Source organism: Martes martes (genome assembly GCF_963455335.1).
Source record: "Martes martes genome assembly, chromosome: 2".
Lineage (NCBI taxonomy): Eukaryota > Metazoa > Chordata > Mammalia > Carnivora > Mustelidae > Martes > Martes martes.
Genome location: NC_137889.1, coordinates 85,203,653 through 85,230,171, shown reverse-complemented (window position 1 = coordinate 85,230,171; position 26,519 = coordinate 85,203,653). Strand labels below are relative to the sequence as shown.

Here is a 26,519-nt window from a genome sequence, read left to right as displayed (position 1 = left end):
ACTTTCCCTCAAATCATAGGTTCATTTATTTGCTTTCATCTCACAGGAATTTGAAAATATAACTCATAAGATGTGTATGAGTCTCTCTCTCGGGACTTGCCTTCCATGTATTAACCCTGCTAACAAGCAGTGGGGGAGCTGGCTGCAGAATGGGAGAGAGGAAATGAATGGTCAGTTTGTGGCCCAGGTTCTGGGCCAGGGAGCCAGGTGTGGGAAAAGGAAGAGGATGTGCCTTTGGGTCCTGGCTTTGCCCTGGTGGCCTCCATGAGCTGGCCTGGTCCTGGCCTGCTCCCTTATCCTCTGGCCTTCGGATGCTCCCCTTGTGGGCATGAAGGTTGAAGAAGGCCATCTCGAAGCTCGTTTCCTAGCACTCCTAACCTTCATTCTCTGACATTTTATGATGCTCTTCTTTCTGCACTTAGAGGCACGGTGAATGCTGACGGCCGTCTCACACTCCGGGCTGATGGCATGCATGTCCTGTGTTCACAGGTATTTTAGAATGGACTCCTCTGCAACCCAGTTTCACATAGAGGCTCACGAGAATACCTCGGGAGTTTGGTCAGTGTGGTACCTCAACCATTTTGACCGCAGTGTTGTATTAAAGGATGTGTTTGTTTCCAAGGAGACCAAGCATGTTGTAAAGGTACGAATGGTATTTTTATCCAGGTTTTAGCCTATTTGAAGCTTTGTATAAGGTCAGATGCTGTGGAATTAATATTTATAAAATACCATTTTACTTCTGATTTTTAAAGCAGGTATTTTTCTTTTAATGTTTTCAGAGTTACTTCTGGGATCTCCTTTATTTTTTTAAACTGTTGTTCAAGATATATTCTGAATGATATTTGCTCTTAGCGTTGTTCAAAAAGATTACAATATGTAACTTATACTAAAAAGATGATATTTATTAAAAGTAAGCCTAATTAATGACAAAGTAAACTTTTTCAAAATACCACACATGAAAATTTCAAGATCGCTTTCGTAAAATTTAAAAAGAGTAGCATATAAAACATTTAAAACATGTCATTTGTATAAAAGAAATTTCAGTCTTTGACCTGGAAATAAGTGAGTAAGATTATATTTTTAAAAGTACAGAAGAACTTTAGTATCATGCTTTCTAAGGGTCTCAATCATAATTAGTGTTAGGAAAAGTAATTTCTCTTACTTTTTTTTCCTTTTAGATTCTGAATTTCACTGGCCCTTTATTTCTACCTCCAGGCTGTTGGAATATATTTTCTTTGAAACTTGCTGTTAAAGACATTGCCATAAACCTATTCACCAATGTGTTTTTGACTACAAACATAGGTGCTGTTTTTGCAATACCTCTACAGATTTACTCAGCCCCAACCAAGGTATCGTTTACAACACTGTGTGTTATAACTTTCGTAATAATTACTGTCTGTGAACTTACGGTGCTTGGGTTTTATTGGCAGAGTTAAGCTTATGTTCTCTAAGACTGTCTAAGAAATTTGAAGGGTAGTACCAGGCCATTTTTAGATGGTCAGTTGTTTAGATAGGGAACTCTTTATTTGGAAAAAGTTTCTATTTTTCATAAAGTAATTTGAGGTTTTTTGAATAAAATAAGATAATACAAATAGATAAATCTCATTTCCATTTGTTTCCAAAATTTGAAGAGCAAGGAATATATGCTTGGTATAGAAGGCACAGTTGAGCTTTTATTGCATATCAGCAATGAATTCAAGCAAACTAGATGGTTAAATGCTTTAGTTAGGCCTCTGGTAAGTGACTCTCAGTTGCTTATAATCCTTACATTTCTTTAGTGGGCCAAGCCTAAAACCTGAAAGGGTTCTCAATTTAAACGCTTTCTAAAATCTGGGTAAGCCGTATTTAATTTAGATCTTATCTTAAACATGTCTCATTTTTTTCTTAATGTTTATTTATTTTCATTTGGTTACTGTTATTGCTTCTTTTTGATCCAAGCTCTTACTGTATAACGCTGGGTTCTAATTTTTCACTATGAGACATTCATGCAACCATCTTTATGATTTTTCTCACTTATTAGCATTGGTGTTTCATAGGTAGAAATGCCTCATGCTTAGCTACAGGCTTAAAGATAGGACCTCTAAAATTAAACTACACAAGATGTGAGGTTAATTCCATTCATCTGTATTTCGAGCAGGGGAGATTTCTTAGAAACTTCCTTTTTCTGATCAAGAGTTGCATTTTAAGAAGAGCTACTTGTGGGAGGGAGGAGGCAGGTTTCACATATATTTGGAAGTAGCAAGTCTGTGTTTTCCCAACCTGTAGGAAGTGAAACATCAGTTTAAATGTCCCAAGTGGCTTAGGAGTTACTATAGATTGGTATACTGCTTTTCAGAAAATTACAGTTTAAAAAAACAAAAACAAAAACAAAAAAACCCAGAAAAACCTATCAGGAGTGTCCTGAAATTAACCTCTACTTCAGAAGGCACCTTTATGTTTTTGGGACCCAAGGATTGACACTAGGGGCATTGATGTCTGTGCAGAATCCCCTGCTGTGATCTTCCTATAAGAGGGAGTTCAGCGCTCTCATTCAAGGAGAAGGGAAGCCAAGAACTCACTTTCTTGTTGTTTGGCTTCCAGTTAAAGAGAAATTCGCCGAGGTGGAGGCCCTTGTCTGCTTCACATTTGAGTGCATTAGGATTTTTATGTTTAGTGTTGTGTTTTAAGTTATTCATATATTACTTTTCAATCTAGGAAGGGAGTCTGGGTTTTGAAGTGATAGCACATTGTGGCATGCATTATTTCATGGGAAAATCAAAAACAGGTAAGTATTTTGCCCTTAGGCTTTCTGTAGAAATCTAGTTTGGGGCTGGGTGGGAAGTAGTGAGGAAAAATAGCATTTGTAGATGGAATAATCAATACTGTAAACATAATTGTATCATATTTTATTCTTAAAGAGCACGATCATTCACAGAATGACTTGAAATTGTTAAGAATCCTCCAAAAAATCCCCCAAGGTACTTGGGTAAATAATGTCCCCTTCAAGAGCTTGAATTTTTTGTAAGGGATTTTTTTCCCATACACATAATTTGATGGTCACAGCAACCTTGTGTCCAGGAAAAAATGGAAGGTCCTGGTTCTTTTATAAAAGGGCTGACTACAAGTCAGTAAAAATAACCTGTTGGAATTGTGTTTGAAGACTTTAGTTATAGGAGCCTAAACATCTCACGGGCAGTGCTAGTTGTGGTATGGGACTGAAATGCACAGTGTTGATATAGAAGCTCTTTCTAAGCCTTTTCCTGCCTTCTGGTTGATTAAAATATTTAATGTAAGGAGACTGTTATAGTATAGTACAAGATGTCTTTGGGGAGATTCCCACTTGTTCATCCTGGTACGATCTTTAGCACAGATCAGACAGAACGGATAAGCAGAGAGAGCGAGGTGAATGGGAGGCCAGATTGTAAATATAAACACGCACCTTCTCCAGGCCCAGCCCCTGGTCTGTGCCCTTCTTTAGGAGGACCGCCATTGGTCCAGCAGCACTGAACATAGTAACTGAAACAGTTGGGTGATGACCAGCTCTGTTTACAGGGAAGCAGTTTAGCCTGTTAGACTGAAAGCTGTTAAAAATGTCCCAAGAGTAATTTTAACTTGTTTCAGGCTGTATTCATGAGCCATGTGTCTTTTATGTTATTACCTTTACATAATTCAATTTAGTTTTGTTTTATACATGTTTGTTTGATTTGATATATCATCTGCCATTGGGTTAGAGGGACTCCTAGTAAACCAGTCAGAGGAAAGGGGTGGGTGTTGATTTGCTTGGCAGTCCTCTCAGTTTGAGAAGTTTGACAGTGTTCTTTCCTAACTGAACTGCATTTTCTGTACATCTAAATGTTACATCTGATCTAACTTGTAGAAAATCCTAATTGGGAAGGGAGTCTTTCTCTGGATCAGTCTACTTGGGACGTGGATTCGGAACTTGCCAATAAATTGTATGAAAGATGGAAGAAATTTAAAACTGGTGACGGCTGCAAGTATGTCTTCTGTGTTCACCTTTCCTTCAGCACCGGCCTGGGGAGGAGGACACTGCTACGTAGTACTTTATTGAAATTGCATGACTGAGTTTTCAGTAATTAGTATTTCTCTTCAGGCTTTTATTTTGACAAATTTCCAGTCTCAGAAATGTTGCAACTGTAGGGCTGTGAATACTCAAATATTCCTCATCTGGATTCAGCCATTGTTCACATTTTACCACTCTTGTTTTACTTCTCTCTTGACCTCTATATCTTTGTATACACACACGTTTTCTTTTTGCTGAATCATTTGAAAGTAAGCTGCACATATCGTACTTCAACCCTCAATAGTTTATTAGGGAATATTTTATTTCCTCAGGAGAATATCCTCCTACATAGAACTACACTACCATTACATACCCCACAAACTTAACAGTGATACAGTCAAATCACCTAGTTACACAGTCTGTATTCAGATTTCTCTGTTTGACCCACAAATATCCATTATAGCTGTCTTTTTCTTGTTCCTTTTTTAAAATCCAGGACCCATTCAAGGGTCATGCATTGCATTTGGTTGTCATGTTTTCTTAATTTTCTTTAGATATGTATCACTGCCCCCCCTTCTTCAGTTTCATAATGTTGATACTTTAGAGAGAGTCTTAGCCAGTTGTCTTATAGAAACTTCAGCACCGTGGGTTTTGTGAATTGTTTCTTCAAGTTTACACTCAAATTAAACAGTTTTGGGGAAGACTGTTGACTGCTTGGTTGGTCTTATGTCCTTGTCCTTGCATATCCTCGGAAAGGACATACATGTCAATTTGTCCCACTGTTGGTGATAAGTTGAATCACTTGACTCTCCCCATTGTATGTGTGATAGAGCTCTCTGCGTTATTGATGGATTTTTCCTTTAATAAGTAATTAAATAAGTAATACATGCTATGCTAATTTAAAATAATAAATTTCCTATTCCCTAAGAGCATGTCACTGATAATTCTTGTGTGGATTCGTTAGTTGTTAGAGTGATGGCTGCAAAATGGTGATGTTTCTAATTATTTTGTTCATTCTACATTCTTTTTGAGCATCCCTGTGGATTCTTTGTTCATTAGCACCATCTACCACCATTATTATTTCTGCTGCTAAGTTGTCCCAGATTTGGCGGATGAGAGCCCCTTCAGGCTAGCTTGGGGTCCCTTAAACATTCTTATCATTCATTCTTTGAGCACTCCCTTGCTTTCCAGTAAGACAGGATGTTTCAGGATCATTTTGTACTTTCTCTTCCCCAGACTCAGAATAAGCCCTGTTTTCCCCCCAAGAGCCCTTGATCCTTTTAGTGGGATTGATATTTAGTGACTTCATTTTTTTCTATGTCAAAATGATTTTTCAAAGTAATTTCTTTCTTTATGAATTACACAGGAGGACTGTTTTAGGAATGACTCGGTTTGGTCGCTTGAAGAAATCCAAGGAGTCAGAACCCTTTGTTTTCCTTCTGCCTCGTTTGATTGCAGAGCCCAGCCTGGTGTTAAACTTCAGCGCAACTGCCCTGAGGAGCACCGTGGTGAGGGTCGCGGGTCTCCTTGTCAGGGACGCCTCAGCTCTTGGGTTCTTGAGTTACCAGTCTTTCCACCTTGAGAATACTGTCCCAGAACCAAAGATAATTTAAATTCATTTTAAGTGGCACACGTAAGCTGTTTAGTGCATTTAGTAGGGAGATACCAGAAGAACAAAATGAGTAAAAGTCAAAACAGGCTGAAAATGCATTAAACAAATACACTTTCTGAAATTTGTTTTCAATTCAAAATCTATCTGCCAAGAAAGTGTTCAACTATGAACAACAGAATAAATCTTTTTTTTAAGACTTTATTTTTTTTTATTTTAAAATTTTTTTTTAAGATTTTATTTATTTATTTGTCAGAGAGAGAGAGGGAGAGAGAGTGTGCAAGCAGGGGGAGCAGCAGACAGGGGGAGAAGTAGGCTTCCTGCCGAGCAGAGAGCCTGATGCAGGGCTCGATCCCAGGACCCTGGGATCATGACCTAAGCCAAAGGCAGATGCTTAACTGATTGAGCCACCCAGGTGCCTTTTTTTATTTTCTTAAGTCATTTCTCCACTATCATGTTGCTCTCTGTCCTTAGTGTGCCGACTCCCTCCCTCGTGTGTGTCTCCCTTGAGGAGCTAGGGAGGCCCAGAGGAAGGCCCAGGCAATGAAGGGACAGCAGCAGGCTTCCATGTGTGTCCCCAGTCTCACTGCCAAAGAGCCGCATGCGTCACATGTGGTCTGGGTGATAATTTCCACGCTGTGAGGCACTCACTGGGTTTCTTAGGGGTGGCATCTGAAGGCTCTCAAAAAGATGTTCATTTTGAAACCATTTCAACTTAAAAGTTTCCAGAATAGTATCAAGAACTCCCGATCATGCTTCACCAGGATTCACAGTTTTCTATGTTTGCCACATTTGCTTTATCATTGCTTCTCTCTCTCTGCACATACATACCACACGCACTTTTGTGAGCTACTTGAGAGTGTCAGATGCTGTGCCCCTCTTATCTCCACTTCCATGGGATTTTCCTAAGGACAGGAGCATCTTCCCACATGCCAGAGTGTAATTATCAGAATTGGAAAATGTGACATCAATCAGCATAATGTTACCTGGTCTGCAGTCTATATTCAGATTTTCCCAGTTATCCCACTCACATACTTTATGGTATGTTTTTTGTTTTTTTGGTTTTTTTCCCCCAGTTCAGGATCCAGTTCAGGATCTTGAATTGTGTAATCGTGTCTTTTTTGTCACCTGTCGTCCTCCTGAACCTTTTGTTGTCTTTCATAGCAGAAACGTGGTTGAAGTGGGCAGGCTCTTTATTTTCTAAAATGTCCCTCGATTTGATTTACATGATGGTGCCTTATGAGCAGATTCAGGTTATGAATTTTTTGCAGGCTTATTTCAGGGGCAATGCCATGTCCTTCTCTGGGTTTTGATTTGCCTTTCCCCATATCTAGGTGAAGTACTTTGTGGTGAAGAACCCTTCCTCTTGGCCAGTCTCCATGCAGCTCCTGCCTCTCTCCTCGTATCCTAAGCCTGAGGCTGTAGTGCGCCTGCTCCATAAATGGTAAAGTGCCCTGTAGAAGACTTTCTGACAGGGTTTGGGAAATGCTGTTACAACTCAGGATTATTCCAAGTCCTTCACATTTTTCACCTGGAACCTGTATGTGGGTGTAAATAGTATTAATCCCGGTACCTGGATCCCCACCTCCTCGGGGCATAGGCCTCAATGGAAATGGCCACTTCCCTTTGTCAGCATGTGACACCATGTGGCAGCTTCACTGTTACTATGTCAAGGCTAGTTCGGAGCAGATACTATTTTCTTTGGCCAGGGAATCTTTACAACTGTGATATTCCCACATATACTCCTAAAATTTAGAATCTAAATTACAATGATCTCTGGGCAATTCAAGAAAATGGGGGTGGCGTGTTAGTACATTTTAATTGAGTGTTAAAAAAGAAAAGATGATAATCCTTTTCATTCATGGTTGAAAGATGTTAGATATTCATGTTCTACGTGATTTTTATGAAGCAATCACAGTTTCACTTAGAATGTTTCCCTCCTTGGCTTAGTAGAACCTACTCTGATCCCAGGGTTTCTCAATTTCAGCACTACTGACATTTTGGACAAGATGATTTTCTGTTTGGGGGAGGAGGGGTTGTCCTGTGTTTCGGAGGATGTTTAGGAGCTCCCCTGGCTTCTCCCCAATTGGTGCCAGTGGGACCTCCCCAGCTGTGGTAAACAAAAATGTCTCTAGATACTGCCAGTCGTCCCCCGGGAGATAAAATTGTCCTTGGTTGAGAGTCACTTCCTGTCAGGTTCCGAATGGACCATTTGGAGAAAAAAAATGCTTCATATTTAGAACTTTTTTACCGCATGCTTCTTTACTTTCTGTGCTGCCAAAGTCATTCATCCAACAATATTTATTGAGCACTCACAGTACACCAGGTACAATTTCGGGGGTGGGACATGGTAGTGCCAGGACGGGGTGAATTGTGTATGCAAATAGATGGGCTCACATAATAGGTGTATGTGCACACATCCTAGTCTTTCTTTATTGGCAATCTGAATGTTATTTCAAACCTTTTTTCTCTTTATAGGTTTGGCACCGATATGCAGATGATTAATTTCACAACTGGTGAATTCCAGCTCACCAAAGCTTGCCCTTACCGGGTAGGATGTCCTCTTTAAATAGAAAAGGAATGCTAAACAAACTATACACATAGTGTATGGGCTTTACTGATTTGTGTTTCAAGTGTCTTTAAATAATATATGTGGCTTTCTTATTTTTATATTCTAGACATAAAGCATACATAGCAGATTTTTCCAATTAACGACTGCAGCAGGAGCTGCACGGCTCATGTTAGCCTGTAAATCATTTTAATTTGATAGTTTGGATTCATGTGACTGAAGGAATAACAGTTGAATCAGGTCTATGTAGAAAACCATAAAACTTGAGACCTGGGAATTTACAGTTCTTTTAGATTCCCCATACAATTTTTTTTAGGGCCGCATAAGGTAAAAATACACTTAAAAAAAATCTTCTCCCACCAAACTGGCTTCATGTTTTGAGCAAGTCACCCAGTTTCTGTGATGTTCACCTCATCTGTAAAAAAGGATTTCTCTGAAATACTTAAGCCCCTGGGCACTCATGAGGTCTTGCACAAGTACTTAGGAGGAGGAGTAAACATGTCACATGGTGAGGATGTTGTCTGGGGACTTGGCAGCCTTGTTTCTTAGTTTCCACTCAGTAGTTCTGTGGCTCTTTGTACGGACCTGAGTGTTTTCCTTACAAGTATCTTATGTGTGAGATCAAGTCAGACACAGAGCATCTGTTAAATGAGTACAAACGCACATGCAAGCACACACAGGCACACAACTATATTTCTAACACACACATATTTAAATGCCTTGGGTATTTGCTTCTTTCTCTGCACTTAACCCTCTGAAGATACACTCTTGCTCTAGGTGAACTTGGATAACAGAAAGAGGGAAAACAGATAACCTCCAACTCAGAGTTAAAACTCATCAAAGCAAGTTTTAAGTGGATTTTTAACAGAGACTTAAAATGGGAAATACATTATAGCAAATGTTCTTTCTCTTCGTAAGTGGTCTAGGCGGCAGCACGGTCTTGTTTTTGTTAGCAAGCCTGCCGGTGCTCATTCCCTCTCATTCTCCTTTGCACCGAGCAGTCTCCCAGAGCCATTGGGAGGTAAATTTGTCCAAAATACTAAGACATCTTTTGCCTCACTGGTTGAACCATATATAATTTAGGATTCCAAAAATAATGCCAAATTCCTTTTACATATAAATGTTCTGTTCAAATTTGAACAAATGGTGCAACTCATTTGGAAAACGTTTTCCATCTCTAATCAAAGGTTCCCCAAGGAAACAAAAGGCACACCTTTTGCCATCAAGGACTCTATTACCATCAAGAATAATATGAATGCCTTTGAGACACTTAGAAGTTTAACTCAAAATTCTTATTAGAACTCTGTCATGTAAAGAAAGGCACATGTTTTTATGATGTTGGTATGCTTTTAGAAATGTAATGCCTTTAGTGAAAAGCAGGGGGAATTGCACAGTCAGGATTCCGTACCCAGGGTCATAACATGGGCGTGCTATGTGGCCCTGAGCAGATTCCTTAACCTCTCTATAGCCTCCTCTCTCTTGCTTACAATAATGCTAGAAGATTCAGTAAGGTTTATGGAATGTTCAGCATCTTACAGACCTTATCATATTCTCGTGCCCAGCATATAAGAACTATTTAATAAAGAATGTTTTTATTAGAGTTTTAATACTAAAAATCAGCAGCTTTTTATTCAATATTTATATTAGATCTATGTAAAGCCGGGTTTCTCCCCTCATGAAGTTTATAATTCTAATGGGCACGAATCAAGTACCATCACTATTTCTTCTCTCAGATAGCATGGGAACATGCCAGCAACAGTTTCAGGATAAAACACATTGAAAAAGGAAGAATACGTTGTTACCGTGCAGATTGTATGATTGTAGCCCTAAGAAACTAATAAATTGTTTTTAGTGAGAAGGAGCTGGGGAAAGCAGTGGAAAGAAGAAAAATAATGAAGAACTCAATCTTGGATACTAATAAATTCAGAACACAAGATCTAGTCAGAGTTAATCTTGGGGAAAGTCAAGGAGGATGTGAAGAGAGATCTTTCTCCTGAGTGCAGAGACCAAATGTAATAAAAGATGGTTTCTGGATAAACTGAAGCTCAGTATGAAAGAGAAATGTAGGGGTGTCCAGCAGCAGAGAGGTATCTGGTCCTCTCCCCGTAGCGTTCAAGCAGAGGCTGTTTGGTCTGTTTTCTGAGGGATGTGTTATAGTCAGAGCATCTTGGCAGAGAAGGCTGCTTCTGGCCACAAGTCCCCTCCGAGCCAGGAAGCAAATCCCCTTTCTGACATCCATGGCCAGTTGTCCTGCAGCCTCTACCTACACTTCTCAGCTGTGGTTTCGGGAGCTGCTTATTGGTGTGAGCTGTCAGGGTAAACAAGCTCAGTAGGTCATTGGGAGTAGTCGTCATCTGGATATTAAAAGAAGAGCCGTCATGGTCATCCTCAAAATGCACGTAGACAGAAGCTTGTCTTACAGGATTCACTGACTTGCACATATTAAATTTGCAGGGCATGCATTCTGAGGAGTCCAGGGCTGGTATCCTCCACTTACATTTGCAGCCTCTGGAGATGAAAAGGGTCGGTGTCGTGTTCATGCCAGCTGACTATGGGAAAGTTACATCACTCATACTAATCCGGTAGGTGTTTCCCCATCCCGGAGCCCGTTTCTTTCCCATCCCTTCATCCATCCAAGTCTCGTTGTCTCAAGAATACGTAGTCTCTTTAGTTAAGGGCTGACATTAGTGTCTCAGTCAGGTGGGTAGGGATGAGGCCATGTTGCAAGGCAGGAAGAATAAAGGCTGCCTGAGGCCTGTGCTTACTTCCGTGGGGCCTCTGGCCTTGTAAGGTGGAGTCCGCATGCCCTTCTCCCCAAGAGTCACAATGTATTTTGTTTACCATCTCCTCTGCTGCTATCTCCAAGGGCAGAACACACACACACACACACACACACACACACACACGTCTCTGACCTTAGCTTGGAAAAGTAATTGAAACACTGCTGTGTACGTTTTCATTCCACAGTGTTTGGATTTACTCCACTCTCATAGCTGCCTTGCTTGTGCAATTCTCTGTAACCCCAAAGGACAATGGACTAAGGATTATTGAGCCCATTGGCTTTTTTAAACTTCTTTTTCTTTCTTTTAAATGACGGAGGTTGCTAACTGATTTAAGCACCTGATGTTTTTCATTGTTAAATCTTTTTTATCTTTAGGTAGTCTGTATTGAGAGTCTTCTTTCAAAAATTTACAGTAAATACAGATCTATGTTGATGTTCTCTGCATTGGTGAGAAGTCTAATTTTTAATAAATGACGTTTTAGTTTCTTTTTAAAGCTTTTCTAGTATCAGATCAGCTGGCAAAGACTTTCTTATTCTGAGCTTCCTTTAATATAGCACCTGAGTTTTTTCTACAAGTGAGTGCCCTGAAAAAGGAAAATGTACTAAAGTTTTTAAAGGAGTGTGTTCTGTTAAGCATTTTAACTTCTCATGCCCTGTAGTGTCTTTCATTTTAAACCCACTCTTCATTGAAAAACTAAGGTCTGGGGAAGTGCAGAGATCAACTTTACCTCATCCCAGGTTAAACTATCCTGGCTTTGAAAAGTCTAAATTATTTAGAGTACTTAATTTATTTTTGATGTTTCTGTATTGATAGTATTTTTCTGTGGACAATAACATAACATAACTTAAAACCTTTTTAATGGTGAAAGATTCTTAATTCTTTAGGTAAAGATACACAGATATTGGTGTATTTTGCATAATTAGGCATGAATTCCTTCTTTGCTTCTACAGTATTTATGTTAATGAGGACTGGCTTTCACTCTAGTCTGCATCATTTAAACATCTGTCCATTTAACTTTTTTGTCCTAGCAATCATGTTTTGAGTTACTGAGAAGGCAAAGCTAGTCTGAATTTGTGTTTGATAACTAAGAACTCGAGTAGATATAGGTTATTTGTGGGAGACATTATAAATCTTTGGTTCAATAGAAACAGTAGGATTCTATTTCTAGAATTATCCCAAAAGCAGAATTTCCTATAGTCACGATTACAGTGTAAACTCCTTCATTCACTCTTGTAAGCACTTTTGGTCAGTTATTCTAAATTTCATAATATTTCTCAGAGGTCTCCAATTTTTCAGGTTTTTTTTTTCCCCCGTTTGTTTTTGTTTTTGTTTTTTGGTTTTTTATTTTCCCTCTTGGAAGTCCAATCACCATCCTGGTAGCTGATTATTAGAAAAACACGGTAGGAGAGTGATGAAGAGCATTCACTCATGCTTGCTGTGGGCAGCCTCAACCTGCCTGTGCTCAGGCAGCTTCTGTTGCCTATGGACACCCTCTAATTCCAGGAGATAGCCAGAGGTACCACGCTATTTAAACTGATTTCCTCTTTCACAATGTTACAACTGTTCTTGTCAGCAAGGAATGTTTAAGTCCAAATGCACTGTGTCTTGTGATTCTGTTGTAATGCCTTTGTGTTTGTATGTGTTGCCCTAATAGGAATAACTTGACGGTTATTGACATGATTGCTGTGGAAGGGTTCGGAGCCAGAGAGTTACTGAAAGTGGGTGGAAGGCTTCCAGGTGCAGGAGGTTCACTCCGATTCAAGGTGCCTGAGTCCACGCTGATGGACTGCCGGCGACGTGAGTTCATGCGTGTGGCCCTTCGATGGGGAAGGCTTGGTGCTGAAGGCAAGGGCAAAAGGATTCCATAATTGACAGTAAATTCATGGCATTGATCCAGATAATTAAATCAGGCGAACATTCGAGCATATATGATAGGCTAGTACTACTTAGAAAAATAGCCTTAGATATTTAATCCAACTTAAATGGTACCTATATAAGAAGTATAATTGCTAAATTATCAGCATAGTGATGGATATTTAAGATAAATAGCATGAAATGTCAGTTTATCAGCTACATCTTCATAAAAAAAAAATCACACCAAAATGATGAATGTCAAGAAGAGTAAAGATCTGCTAACTGGTAGAATTTATGCAGTAATGCAAATTTTCCTTATCTGTGTCACCCAGAACAGCAGACACATGTGGTTAATGAGCATATAAAAATATATAGCTGGTGTGAGCTGTTAAATTTACTTAATTTTAATTTTAGCCATGTATATCTAGTGGCTACTGTATTAGATATTGCAGATTTGGAAACTTACCTAAACATTGCATTAGAAATTTCCAAATTGTGCATGTATTTAAATCAAATGCTTCTAAATTATTTATATTAGTTTCAAGAACTTCCTCAGGAACCAAGACAAAAATCAAACAATAGATGTAAAATGTTTTTGGTAAATTCCTTGTTTTCGTATTATCTTGAATTTCTGGAACACACTGAAAACATTTTAGTGTAACACCATGCATCCTATGGAGAAAGCTGGTTGGTGAAAGTATTGGATAGTTTGTAGCACTATCTAATGCCTGATGGGAATTTCTTTTTTAAGAAAACTATGCTAATTGAGCATTGAGTTTGAAAAGATTTACTGACCTTTTGCGTTCAAAATTCAGAGTATTTACTTTTTTATTCATTCATTCAGTAATTTAGAGTTGACCTTGAAAGATGATATTAAGGAAAATTACAAAAACTACAGAACTAGATAAAATTTTAGTTTTTATATGGAAAAGATTGCAGGTTATAAATTTATAGGAATAATTTAAAATTGTGGTAATTTTTTTTTTAAACTTCCCATATAAAATATGGTCTCACTTTTTTGCAGGGACTTAGTGACTTACCCTCTGAATGTAGTGGGTATTTGAACTGTGTTTCTAGAAGCACAGACCCGTGCCCTTAACCGGTCCCTGTTCAGTATGAAGATCCCAGGAGTGAAGTGTGCATGGTATCTAGGGGTATCCCAATTACTTGGCTTCTGAGAAGAATAAACTTGTAACCTTAACTTTTAATAAGTACAAGAACAAAGAAGAAATTCTAATTACTTTTGGTACCTAAGAAGGTCTTTTAACTTAAGAAAAATCTTAGCTTGTTAAATGTTTTTATTGTATCCTGGTAGTGTTAAGAGAATCTATGACTGTTCTAGAAATTAGATAGAAGTCATACTTTGAGCTTACATTGAATTTTTTTTCACATTTTAATAATATAGGTCATAGTTTATTGATTCAGTAAATGTTAATTCAGTAAATTATTCTGAATAAATTTTGCAGTTCATACATCCTAAATATCACTTTTTATCCTCACTAGAACTGAAAGACAGCAAGCAAATTTTATCTATTACAAAGAACTTTAAAGTTGAGAATATTGGACCACTTCCTATAACTGTGACATCTCTGAAAATTAATGGGTATAATTGCCAAGGTTATGGATTCGAAGTGCTAGATTGTCATCAGTTCTCCTTGGCCCCAAACACATCCCGGGATATCAGCATTGTGTAAGCATTGGGTTTTAACCTCACTTAGGTTTTGTGGTGCATTTAATAATGTGGGGGAAGAAAACCTTTTTTTACATTGGTAAGACATGTTAAGTTGTTTTTATATAAATGTTTATTGTAAGTAAGGAATATGGCTGCTGTTGCGATTATTTTGTTTTGTGCCTAAAATTAAAACAATTTAAGTTCATAAAGATGCATCTTTGCTTACCAGGTTTACTCCAGACTTTACCTCTTCCTGGGTCATCCGCGAGCTGACGCTTGTAACGGCAGCAGACCTTGAGTTTCGCTTCACTCTCAATGTGACCCTCCCTCATCACCTGTTGCCCTTGTGTGCAGATGTGGTTCCAGGACCCAGCTGGGAGGAGTCATTTTGGAGGCTTACGGTCTTCTTTGTCAGGTATGCTACAACCTTCAGGAGAGCCGCATGAAAATGTATTTTGCTTGGGTGTAAAAAGCATATGAATCATCAAACAGCATATTCAAAGCCTGTGAAGTGAGTGGAATTTACATAGCTTTGTGAACCTCAACATACGTGAAGTAGAGTAGTAACTGATAAACTTTAAGACAATAGTAAACTTACTGTAGGAGAGTCATAGGACCTAGAAGTGTAAGAGATCACTGTGCTCCCTATACTTCCCTTAGCAGTTGCAGTGGAAAATATGGATGTTACTGCTGTTGGCTTGGTGCAGTGGCAATTTGAGATTGGAAGACTAGGATGACCTTTCTGGAGTGATTTTATCATGAAAATGCCTTTGAAAATGGAATTGGAATGTCAAACTTATAAATGTGCACATTTTTAGGAACTCGGAGCTTTTTAAATCTGTAAGTCACATCAGAATTATGATGTGATACATTTTATGGAATTCAGTGCTCTATTTTTAGATCTTTTGCATCAACCACTCATTGCTCCTCTGTAAGAGAGCTGGTCTTTTTAATGTCGGTCAGGACCATGCAGTAATGAATCTCCTTGCTTTCTTCCTCAGTTTGTCCCTGTTGGGTGTAATTTTAATAGCCTTCCAACAAGCACAGTACATTCTTATGGAATTCATGAAAACAAGACAGAGGCAAAATGCTAGCTCATCTTCACAGCAAAATAATAATCCGATGGATGTAATTAGCTCCCATTCTCACAAGTAAGAATTCTTGTTGTGTGTGTATGTGTGTGTGTTCATCCTTTGATATTACTCGGTTCTGATTTTGAGAGAATATAAATAATACTCTGATTGCAGGTTTGTCTTCATAAAATTTTCTTGAAGTCATGGTGTGGCAGCTATAACCATGTTTTGTTTTGTTTTGTTTTGTTTTAAGCTATAACCGTTTTTACAATAAGGTAGACTTCATAGGGCACCTGGGTGGCTCAGTGGGTTGGGCCCCTGCCTTCGGCTCAGGTCATGATCTCAGGGGTCCTGGGATTGAGTCCCGCATCGGGCTCTCTGCTCAGCAGGGAGCCTGCTTCTCTCTCTCTCTCTCTCTCTGCCTTTCTCTGCCTGCCTCTCTGCCTACTTGCAATCTCTCTCTGTCAAATAAATAAATAAATAACATCTTAAAAAAAAAAAAAGATAGACTTCATAGACGGACTTAGTTTGTTAAACTCATGGGCCTTTGGAAGAAGGAGAGCTTGGACCCCTTAATATACTTCTTTCTTCTGGGTCTCGAACCAGAAGGGTAGGGTTTGATTCCATTTGGCTTTCTGTTAAATGTCTTTCTTTTTAATTCAGAAGCAACTGTAAAAACTTTCTCGATACCTACGGCACCTCTGATAAAGGCAGAGGAAAAAGCTGCCTTCCAGTGAACACTCCACAAAGCAGGATCCAGAACGCCCCAAAGAGGAGCCCAGCTACCTACGGTCATTCTCAGAAGAAGCATAAGTGCTCAGTCTATTACAGCAAACACAAACCCAGCCCGTCCGTCACCAGCAGTGCCAACGCTACTACTGAGGAGAAACAGACTCCAGCCCTGGGCAGCTCCCTGTCTGCCCCGAAGGAGGACGTGTGCACTGAAGTCATGGGTGAGAACTGGATCAGCCTCAAGTATGCAAGTAGCATCAGCGTCGACCTGCAAAAGAATTTAACCCTTTCTAAAAACTTACTGAATAAAGAGGAAAACACACTGAAAAACACAATTGTTATCAATAACACTTCTTCAGAATGTCACATGAAGGAGGGAATACAGACATGTATGTTTCCTAAGGAAACGGACATTAAAATTTCAGAAAACATAGCTGAGCTCAAGGAACGAGAGCTCTGTCCTCTGAAGACCTCTAAGAAACTACCTGAAAATCACTTGCCAAGAAATTCACCTCAGTACCAGTCAGACTTGCCAGAGATTTCCAGGAAAAATAATGGTAATCTTTTCATCCTCCTGGATGATTCTTTTTTTCCGGTTTGTCTTCCATCTGTTTGTTACAGAATTTGATCTCACCTGTGACTTCAATTTTAATCCCGAATGCTGCATTTTTAGTTCATGCACAAAGTTTTAGCAAAGGTAAAAATGTTGAAATACAGTTTGTAAAATGAGAAGTTGAGGACGAGGCACCACAGTTTTAGAATGTCGTGGGTAAAGAAGCTTACTTTTTATTTTTAGTACATATGTTGAGAGGGATGTGAATGTCGTATTTTATTGTTGGGAGGATATGGACGCTGTTTTTAATTATTTTCTATCATGGATTTGCAGACTCTTGGTGAAAATTAATCAGCCCATAAAATATTTCTGACCGAACAAAACTTACCAACTTTCTATATTTAACAGCTGCTACCATCTCATGTTTCCTGGCTCTGGTGCTTCTCTGATTGTGTCCCTTGGTTAAAAGAAGACAGATGTTCTCTCACAACAAATACAGTTAGTGAAGGCATAAGCAGGACAAGACTCAGAAAACCACCCATATGTAAAATCGTCATTAAGCTGTAACTGACCCCTTTGGCCTTTGGCATGAGAGCCGGTGCTTATTTTTCTTGGTCATTCTGACCGTTTTAATAGGCACACTTCTGCACCCATTAAAAGATTTGGGGGATACCTGGGTAGCTCAGTCATTTAAGCATCCGACTCTTGATTTTGGCTCAAGTCATGATCTCAGGGCCTTAGGATCAAGCCCTATGTCGGACTCCATGCTCAGTGGGAATCTGCTTGGGATTCTCTCTCTCCCTGTCCCTTTGCACCCCCCGACAAATAAATATTTTTTTTAAAAGTCAGATTTTTGACACTTTTTAATCTGGAAAAGCCAGTTACCTTTGCTCTTATTTGAAACATCTAAGTATAAATAGCTTTGTATTTATACTCCCTGTTATTGGAGAGAATGTACAAAAGTGTTATGGATGGGCCAATTCTGATGAGCTTTAGGCATTTAACTAAAAACCCAAACTGAATTGTAAGTGTTCCATAAGAGGACCTCTCTTGTTGGAAAGAAAGCTGGAGTGCCCTCAGTGGAACATGGTTTAGGCAGCTGCACCTGTATTCCTGGTGCCTCTTGTTCCAGCTGGCTTGCACCATTTCCCCAGCCTCAGTGTATGTTCGAGGAGGACTCCCGTCTGCGAGTCAACTGCCCCCTCCACCCCCGCCCCCGCCGTGTTCTCTCCACTCAGCGTGGGAGGAGACACTCGGAGTGATACTTTGAACGAGATATTCAAATGACATCCTAGCATACGTTGTCCAAGCATGTTTCACAGTGGGGCACACAGGGTGCCTCTCATTCTGTTTCTGTAGGTCCCAGACCACAAAACCTTTGTGAAAGAGTGAAATTAGCGGGCGAGTCCTTCTGGGTTTTTCCTTGTTTTCTGCCACGGAATCTGACCTCAGCTGCCTTGACACAGATTTAAAATCATAGTTGTTTGGGGTGCTCCTATGATCCATTGCATCCCTGAGTTGTCTGCATAAGTGTGCCTCTGAACACCATGGCCGTGGCATTGTGGACAGTTGCGGGAGAAGGACCTTCTGCTGCGTTGTAGTACACTGAAGTGGTTGAAATGTAGAGGCGTGGACCTGAGTTGGAGGCCCGCAGTGGGTCTGAGGGTTTGAATTTGTGCTTCGAGACTTTCCCGTCCAACACCGATATTTAATGCCCAGAGTTGATCCTTGATGACCCTATGTATTAGCACTTCCGCAAGTGTGAGTAAACTTAATATGGGAGTCCAGAAACACAGGATTTGCTTTTATCACCATAGATGGCGGTTCTGCCCAGAATCTTCCCCTCCGGCACAGATTACTAGCCTCTTTGTGTTTTAAATGGAAACACGTATCTCCCCATAGGTAGTCTTTTAAAATATCGGTAGCACGTTAAGTGCTGTCAGAGTGATTGTTGATCAGATCAAATAAGAATCGTTGAAAGAACTTTGGCTTCCTACCAGGTTCAGGCCAACGCATTCAAAGGTGCTAATTCACAGGGCTGTGTTTCTCTCCAGAATGAAAGTGTCGGCAGGAGAGTCCTCACAGGGAAAGCCGCTCACTGACATGCATTTTGTTCTGTTTTCCATTCACAGCACTAGTCTAGGAAATATCAAAGAGTTTAAAAAACTAAACATATTGCCTGCCATCATTTTACAATTTAAACATTTTAAAGAATTGGCAATGTTAAAAATAAGAAAGGACTGAATAGAGGAATAGTTTGAAGGCAGGATGTGGAGGAGTTTTTTCTTTTTCTTTCTTTTTTTTTTTTTCAGTAACATCAAGGATCTGGGGTTCTTTTTTCACATTTTAAAGGAAAGCATTGTCATAAACTGGCAGATGGTGAACAGGCATATATAATCGGCAGGGAATCCATAATGTGTGAAGAATGCTCAAGGATGAGGAAACCATTTATACATGAGAACTTTCCAAGTTTTCGCTTCCAACTTTGAGCTTTAGTTCTTTTTTTTATTTTGAGAAGTGTTTTACTTTGTGAAAAACGTGTTTCCATGTTAAAATCATTCTAGAATCTGAAGAAAATAGATTCAGTCTTAGTAGCTGAACTTGTCCCAGCCGATGGCAGGAATCCTCAGTTCCTGCACTTTGTTTTCCATGTCCCTCACCAGAACGTGGATCTTCACTTTGCTCAGGGGAAACCAGCCAGCGTGTTTGCCACATCCTAGCTGTTTCTCCTAAATGACACAAATCTTCCCATAGAAACAAGTCTAGTGATAAGATTGCCTTTGGAAAAAGGGGAAGAGGGCGGGAGGTCGCTTTCCTAAGAGTGCCTGAAGTTATTTTATTAACCTGACAGATGTCCTTGAGGCACCTGATGAACTGTGTCTTCTATTCTGAGTCTTTTTTATTTTTCCTGAGGGTAATATATCATGTGAGAAAAAAACGTTCCAAAGCATGTATTAGTGGGCCTGGTGCTACTTGCTCATTTTTTTTGTTGAGAAACAGAATATTTTCTGAATAACAGAAATGTGCTCATCCCTTTCCTGTGCTTTCTCTGCCCTTCTTCTGAGAGGCCTGTGATAAATCATAAATTAAAATTCCCATAGAAATGAAGTCTGTTGACAGATGCTTCAGAGCTCTGTTTTCACACACTTGTTTTTGGCATCCACCTGTCAAACAACAGTTCAGTTTTTCAAACATTTATTACGTGTTCCAGAGTCTGTTGAGCATCTGACAAGAGTTAAACTTTATATGTCATGTAAATGATCATTTAAATATGTCTCTTTTCAAATACTTACTATTTTCTAATTGTAAAAACTAGAAATTAGTAAAATTAGTAAAAAATTAGTAAAAATTGTAAAAATTTCTAATTGTTAAAATTTTAGATCTGTATTATTTTGATCACATAATTAAAGAGTAATTAGCTCTGGAATTAAGGCTAAAGATAAGCAGCTGGCCTCAGCATTACAAAAGAGGAATAGAGGAATAGTTAGATTATTTTCTTGCTTTCTGCTTATATTAATGTGAAGGATAATAAACTTTTAAATTTAATGATGCCCTGAGTCTTGGAATTAACAATACATGAAAGATTTCACTGCATTCGATAGATACCTCCAAATTCTGAAATACCAGTATTTGAGAAATTAAAAAATATAGCCTCATTGTCTTATAGAGACTAATAACTTGAAGATTAGCAGTTTGCTCAAAATAAACTTGATTGGATTTGATACCATAGCAATTTAAGCAGGATTCTGGTGAGTTCACTTGTTATTTGTTTTATTCCCTTTTTTATCTTTATGGCTCAAACACTGACTCTGTGAGATGGGTGTGAGAAAATTGGATAAGATAACGCCATAAGTAATCATGCTTAATAAGACGACATGGCTTGGCTTCCATTTATTAAACAAAGGATGTACTCAAGAAATTTCTAAATTCTTAGATATTGTCATGCTAGACTTTGTCAAAGACTTAATGAAGAACTTGTTAGAATTCCTTTTACTATTGGTCCTGATTCCCAGCCCCATGGAAGGTGTTACTTAGAGTTTGTGTTTTACCACTTTTGAAGGGTAGTTCAGTATTGGATATTAAGTTCAGGTCCTTCCTGAAAAAGTTTAATGACTAATACTTTTAGTGCTGTTCTTGGCCTGAAAAGAGCTCAAGGAAATCCATTTTTTCATGAATTAAGACTCTAGGAAATGTAGTGGCACATTTTTTGGGGAGAATATATGTGTTCTGTTTCATATGTATGGTTTCCAAAATCCAAAGTGATGTCCTTAGTTATGATTTATTTTTCTGATTCGGACCCTGTCACCTTGGCTCTCGGCTCTTTCCCTTACCACTTCATCCTGGTGGATATTTTCCTCTGTAGGTGTCTTAATACCCAATTTGTGTCATAGAGGAATTAATGCTTCCCAGTGTTTTTATAGTTACATAATACTTACACAATTTTCCATTAACAAAATAAAAGTATGCTTACTTGTCAGTGTTACTGGCAAAATGTATGGATCTTGCTTTGAGTGAGGATGGCTTCGGAGTTTCAGAATTGGAGGGGATTTGACTGCTCCTTTCATTCTGTGGGCAGAGACCTTCCCCGCCCTAGGGCCCCAAGCAGGGCCAGATTGGAGCCTCTGTGGAAGGTCTGGTCATACCAGAGCCTGCAGCCTGCTTTGCTGTGAAATCTTTGTACTGTGGTCATCTAAACTTTCTCAGACTGCACAGGTATGGTAAGGGAATTCTCAGTTAAAGAAAAAAGGAGCAGGTGTTGCAATACTTTGTTTCCTATTAGGACCCTGAAGCCAGTTACTGTGGGGTGGGGTTGAAGTTTATCTGACTTTATTTTGAAGTAAGGGATTGAAGAAGAAATACACTGATGAGTGAAGTCACTTGAAAGGAAAGCGGGAGAATCATTGTTTTCAGGTGAAATTTCTACCTGCACCAGCTTTTGCCATGTGATTGGCCTGCTGGTCATTGTCAGCTTGTAGGCACTGGTCACCCGGGGCAGGTGAGCACAGACTTTGGAAAGAGGGCCTGCCCGGAAATAAGTCCTTTGTTTTTGATGGGGACTTTTCTGTGTATATGTCCTCTGGTTTCATCTTTGTAACAGTCAGAGTAGGCAGAGAAGGTGGCATTTGCATTTTATAAATTAGGAAACCGAAGCAGCTCAGGCAGCTTGAGATTTACTTTGAAAACTAATTTGTAGCTATGTAGTCATGTAGTCATTACTAGAAGGCAAGTCCTTAATCCCTCTCCCCGCTCCAACTTTAAAAAAAAATTGTGATAAAATAGACATAACATAAAATTTGCCATTGTAATCCTAAAGCACATTCACAGTGTTGTACAGCCATTACCATCATCCATTTTCAGCACCTTTTCGCCATCCCAAGAAGAAACTCTGTACCCATTAAACAGTAAGTATTTATATTTCCTCCCCCCAGCCTCTGGTAACCACCATTCTACTCTTCATCTCTCTGATGACTCGAGCTCCCTCAAACAAGTGGAAACATTCAATGTTAGTCTTTTGGAGACTGGCTCATTTCACTTAGCATAATGTCTTCTGGGTTCATCCATGTTGTGGCATGTCTCAGAATCTCATTGCTTTGTCTTTTCCATCTCTGTCGTTTTTGAGTGTCCAGTTCAGTAGTGTTAAGTATAGTCATGGTGTTCGGCACTGATTTGTTCCTCTTTAAGGCTGAGTGGTATTCCATTTTATGTGTACCACATTTCTATACTTCTGTCCATCCATCCATGGACATTTGGGTTGTTTCTACCTTTTGGTTGTTATGAATGATGGTACTGTGAATAATGGGGTACCTCCTCACCTTTTTTCCCTGACCTCTTTTAAAGACTGTAGAACTCTTCATGTAAGCACATTTTTACTGGTAAACATACCTAGAACATCATGAATGTCAGGAACAGTCCTCAAGTCTAAATCTCATTAGGGTAGATGGCTTGGTGTAGGAAAGAGATTTAATTGTGGAAACATGAATGGAAATAATTAGCCAGAGATTCAATCATTTTTATTTATTCAAGGGAATAACCAGCAAGTGCCTGTCAAGAATGAAGTAGACAACTGTGAAAGTTTAAAGAAGGCTGACACAAAGTCTTCCTCAGAAAAGAAGATTCACAAAGCATCAAAAGAAGACATTTGTTTTGAGAAACAGGATGTAACTTCAGTCGAGGTCTGTATTCCTTTTTCTCTTGCCTCTTAGAACAAAACCCAGATTTAGGGCTGAGAGTGCAGTTATCAGTCTAGTAATTGTACATGTGTATTTCATACCTCTCAAATGGGGCTAGTTATCATGCATTTGAATCTGCATTTATAAATTATGAGTTTGAGGTGCTTGGAAAGTTTTATTTATCTTCTAATTATATAGGAGATACTAAAATAATTTATAGTAACATCAGATAGCTTTTATTCTCAAAGGAAACTGTTCTTGAGCAAATGGGTTATCTCCTGGCAAAAATGGTAGAGTAGAAGCAGATCACCTGTCTCTTCTCTCCAGTTGTCACCCAACACCCATTTTAGGGTCTGCTCTTGCTTAGTTGGAAGCATAAGCCAAATGCACAGGAGAGGAATGCCTGTCTGGCTCAGGTGAGTGGGCCTTAGTACAACAGAATCTCAGAAGAGAGCGCAAAGTTGCACACATTTTTGCACACTGTGCTGGAGAGCAGAACTGAGCCCTGTATCTCGAAGGTGAAAACAGACAGGTCCACGATCAAGGTGGGAAAGGTATTTAGGAGAATTTATCTAGTTTACATCAGAACAGAGGTATTCATGTATTAGTATAAGCCCAGTGAAAAAAAATAGCATTCTAACTATGCTGGTATTGATACTTACCGTGTACTACACACACACACACACACACACACACGCCGAGTAAAAGTGAATGAAAGGAGTAGAACACGGAAGACAGGGAAAGATCCTAATCTAGAAGAAAGCCTAACTTTGAGAATACTTCATACTTTAGATAATGTACTCAGTAAAATAAGAGTTTTTTTAAAAGGCAAATTAAGATTCTAGATCAAAAGAGATATTATAAAGCTAAGTAACTAAATGAAGACCCAAATGACATTTTACAGACAGCTGCCAAAAATGGTATTGCTGACCCTGAGAAAGGCTTTGAGATCATCAGGGTGAGTGTGAAGGAAAAAATTGAAGAGCTGGAAGCATTTAGATATGGGACAAAGAAAGACAAAGCAGTCCAATGTAAGAATAATGAGTATTTCAGTAAATGGCCCAACAAATGGGTCTGAAGGTATTCAGAGAGGTAGTAGAAGAATACTGTCCTGGTAGGAGGGCAGAACTGAATTTATGGAATGGAAGGGCACACTGTAAATAGAGGAAAAATTGATATGTAATATGATATGTAATATTGATATATAATAATGGATATAGGCTAAATTACTGATCTTAAAACATAAACAATGGTGCAAAGTTAGGAAGATGGAGAAACATCCACTCAGGCTCACTCCAACTTCGTGGAAACATCTGATCCAGGGAACAGTGGAGCCATACCATTCAGAGAATAAAAATGTGAACAGGAATATTGCAGCCAAGGAAACACTCAAGTACAAAGGCAGCAAGGAAGAGGCATCCTTAAACACAAGTGAACTCATCATGAGCCTTTCTTAAAAAATGAAGTTAATGAAATTTAGCCGACCAAGATAGATGTAAAAATAAAGACCCAGGACTACAGAAGTTGTGTTAGTGGTCTGTTGTTGAGATTTCTCTCCATTTTATATCCAGATCTAAGACGAAACAGTTGGCAATTATAATTGCAGAACAGATTGCATATATTACAACTTTAATAAAGCAAAAAAGTAACATAAGCTGCAGAAACAGGAGGTGGTATTGAATGGTAGGTGACAATGAGTTTTAATTCTATTTTTCTTGGTAGAGAGTCAATACTGTGTAAAACTGAACATATTTAACAGGGTGAAAACTTGGGAAAATGTCTTTCATGGTCTTTTGCCTAACCTTAGAGAGATCCTTAAAGCACTAATATAGCATGTGGAGAAGAAACAATTATTTGAAAGTTGGCAGTTCCCTGGATTCTACTTCAGTTTCTTATGTTAAATTCAAATAAAACTGAACATTAAACTTTTATTTAAAAATAATACATTGTCAAAAAAAATAATACATTGTCGTGTTCACTTCAGCAGCACATATACTAAAAATAATAATAATACGTTGTCCCAGTATTATAAATTATTCCCATCATCTGTCTTGCCACCCAAACGTGTCTGCAGGTTCATAGAGAGATGGCAAAAACAAGATCTGCCAAAAAATCAGTGGCAGACTGTGGTCATTCCGAGTAGTGGTGTTGCAGTGATCTTTTTCCTTCTTTATATTTCTGTATTTTTGCTTAAACTTTATAACAAACACCAATTTTTCATTTAAATAACATGAAAATGATGCAAAATAAATATATCCTAGACATCTCAAACTGGGAATTTGTAGTCTTTTAAGGACAAGACATGTCCAGTAGTTAAGTGCCCCAATCAGTACAGAGTGGAAGGAATTTCAGAGAGCGAAAAGTCAGGTGAGCCTGCAGCGGGCACAGAAAGCTCCTAGAGGAGAGAGAAATGTGGACAGGCAGAGAAGGGAAGGTGGGCAGTGGCCCCACTGAGCCCCACGGCATAATCAGGAGGAGTAGGAAATCATCTTTGGGAAGAGGCTCAGTCAGGAATGGGGAGTAATGTGAGGGAAGAGTGGGAGTCATTCCAAATGGCAAAGGCCTTGGCTCACCAATTTCAAGTTTGGACCTTCTCCGCTCCTTCTCACCTTGAAGCGCAGACAGTGAACTCGGCGAGCCCGGGAGTCAGAAGTGACGATGTCTGTAGAGAACCAGAGCATGGTTGCTTGTCTGCTAAGGAACTTCAGAGTCCGAGTCTTAAAAGCACATGTGTCCAAACAGAACATCTTTTTGGAAGATTTGGCTTCAGGGTGGCCAGTTTAGGGGACTCTGGTGCAAAGGACAGGGAGTAGGGAAGGTTTCTGGACTGGGGGGTGGATGGAGTGAGGGTGGGTAAAAATTGGAAAACAGCCTTGAGGCTGAGATTTTCTTGAAGGTCATAATAATGTTTTTCAATTCAGGTTTACAAAGATGGGCAGAATGCCTATTACAGAGATCATACAGCGCAGTTTTGTAAATGCTTGAATGAATGTGTGAATAATGGATTTTTGGAGGATCAGTGTGAGCGTTTTGGAGGCTGGGCTGGAGGGGGCAGGAATGGACACCAGCTCTCTTCTAACAAGGAGGCTGTTACTCTACTGGGAGGTGTGACGTAAGGCTGCGCTTGGGCAGGAGCAAGGGGGAAGGACAGGAAGAGTAGGTAAGAGTCTAGAAGAAAAACTAACAGGATTTCCCTGTCCCTAATTGCATATGGAGAAGAACTATCTTCTCTTACATAACTATTTGCAAAAATAACTCCTAAGTTTTAAGTCCAGCTAATGAGAAGATGGGGAATTCTGACTTACACAACGAATTCATTTTTCTGTTTACCAAAGTTGTGTTGCATGTTAAGAGCATGGACTTTGCAGCCAGACTTGTTGGGTTTGAATCCTGGTCATCATTTATTTGCTCTGTAACATTGGGTGAGTTACTTAATGCTGCAGTTTCCTTATCTGACACATGAGGGTACTAAGAGCATGCCTACCTCCTAGAGTTGGGAGGAAC

General features: G+C 39.2%; 1 protein-coding gene across 1 annotated transcript in view; it reads left to right on the top strand.

Annotated features, from left to right (window-relative positions):
• Positions 1–26,519, top strand: part of TMEM131L (transmembrane 131 like) — a 157,684-nt gene that overhangs the window by 113,483 nt on the left and 17,682 nt on the right. The window contains exons 13-26 of the mRNA XM_080797493.1: positions 490–643; positions 1,179–1,349; positions 2,695–2,764; positions 3,857–3,974; positions 5,367–5,508; positions 6,944–7,053; positions 8,088–8,160; positions 10,633–10,760; positions 12,616–12,758; positions 14,319–14,505; positions 14,717–14,902; positions 15,489–15,638; positions 16,224–16,849; positions 22,870–23,018. Of these exons, the coding sequence (XP_080653619.1) occupies positions 490–643; positions 1,179–1,349; positions 2,695–2,764; positions 3,857–3,974; positions 5,367–5,508; positions 6,944–7,053; positions 8,088–8,160; positions 10,633–10,760; positions 12,616–12,758; positions 14,319–14,505; positions 14,717–14,902; positions 15,489–15,638; positions 16,224–16,849; positions 22,870–23,018 (2,407 nt within the window). The remainder of the gene's footprint in view (positions 1–489; positions 644–1,178; positions 1,350–2,694; positions 2,765–3,856; positions 3,975–5,366; positions 5,509–6,943; positions 7,054–8,087; positions 8,161–10,632; positions 10,761–12,615; positions 12,759–14,318; positions 14,506–14,716; positions 14,903–15,488; positions 15,639–16,223; positions 16,850–22,869; positions 23,019–26,519) is intronic.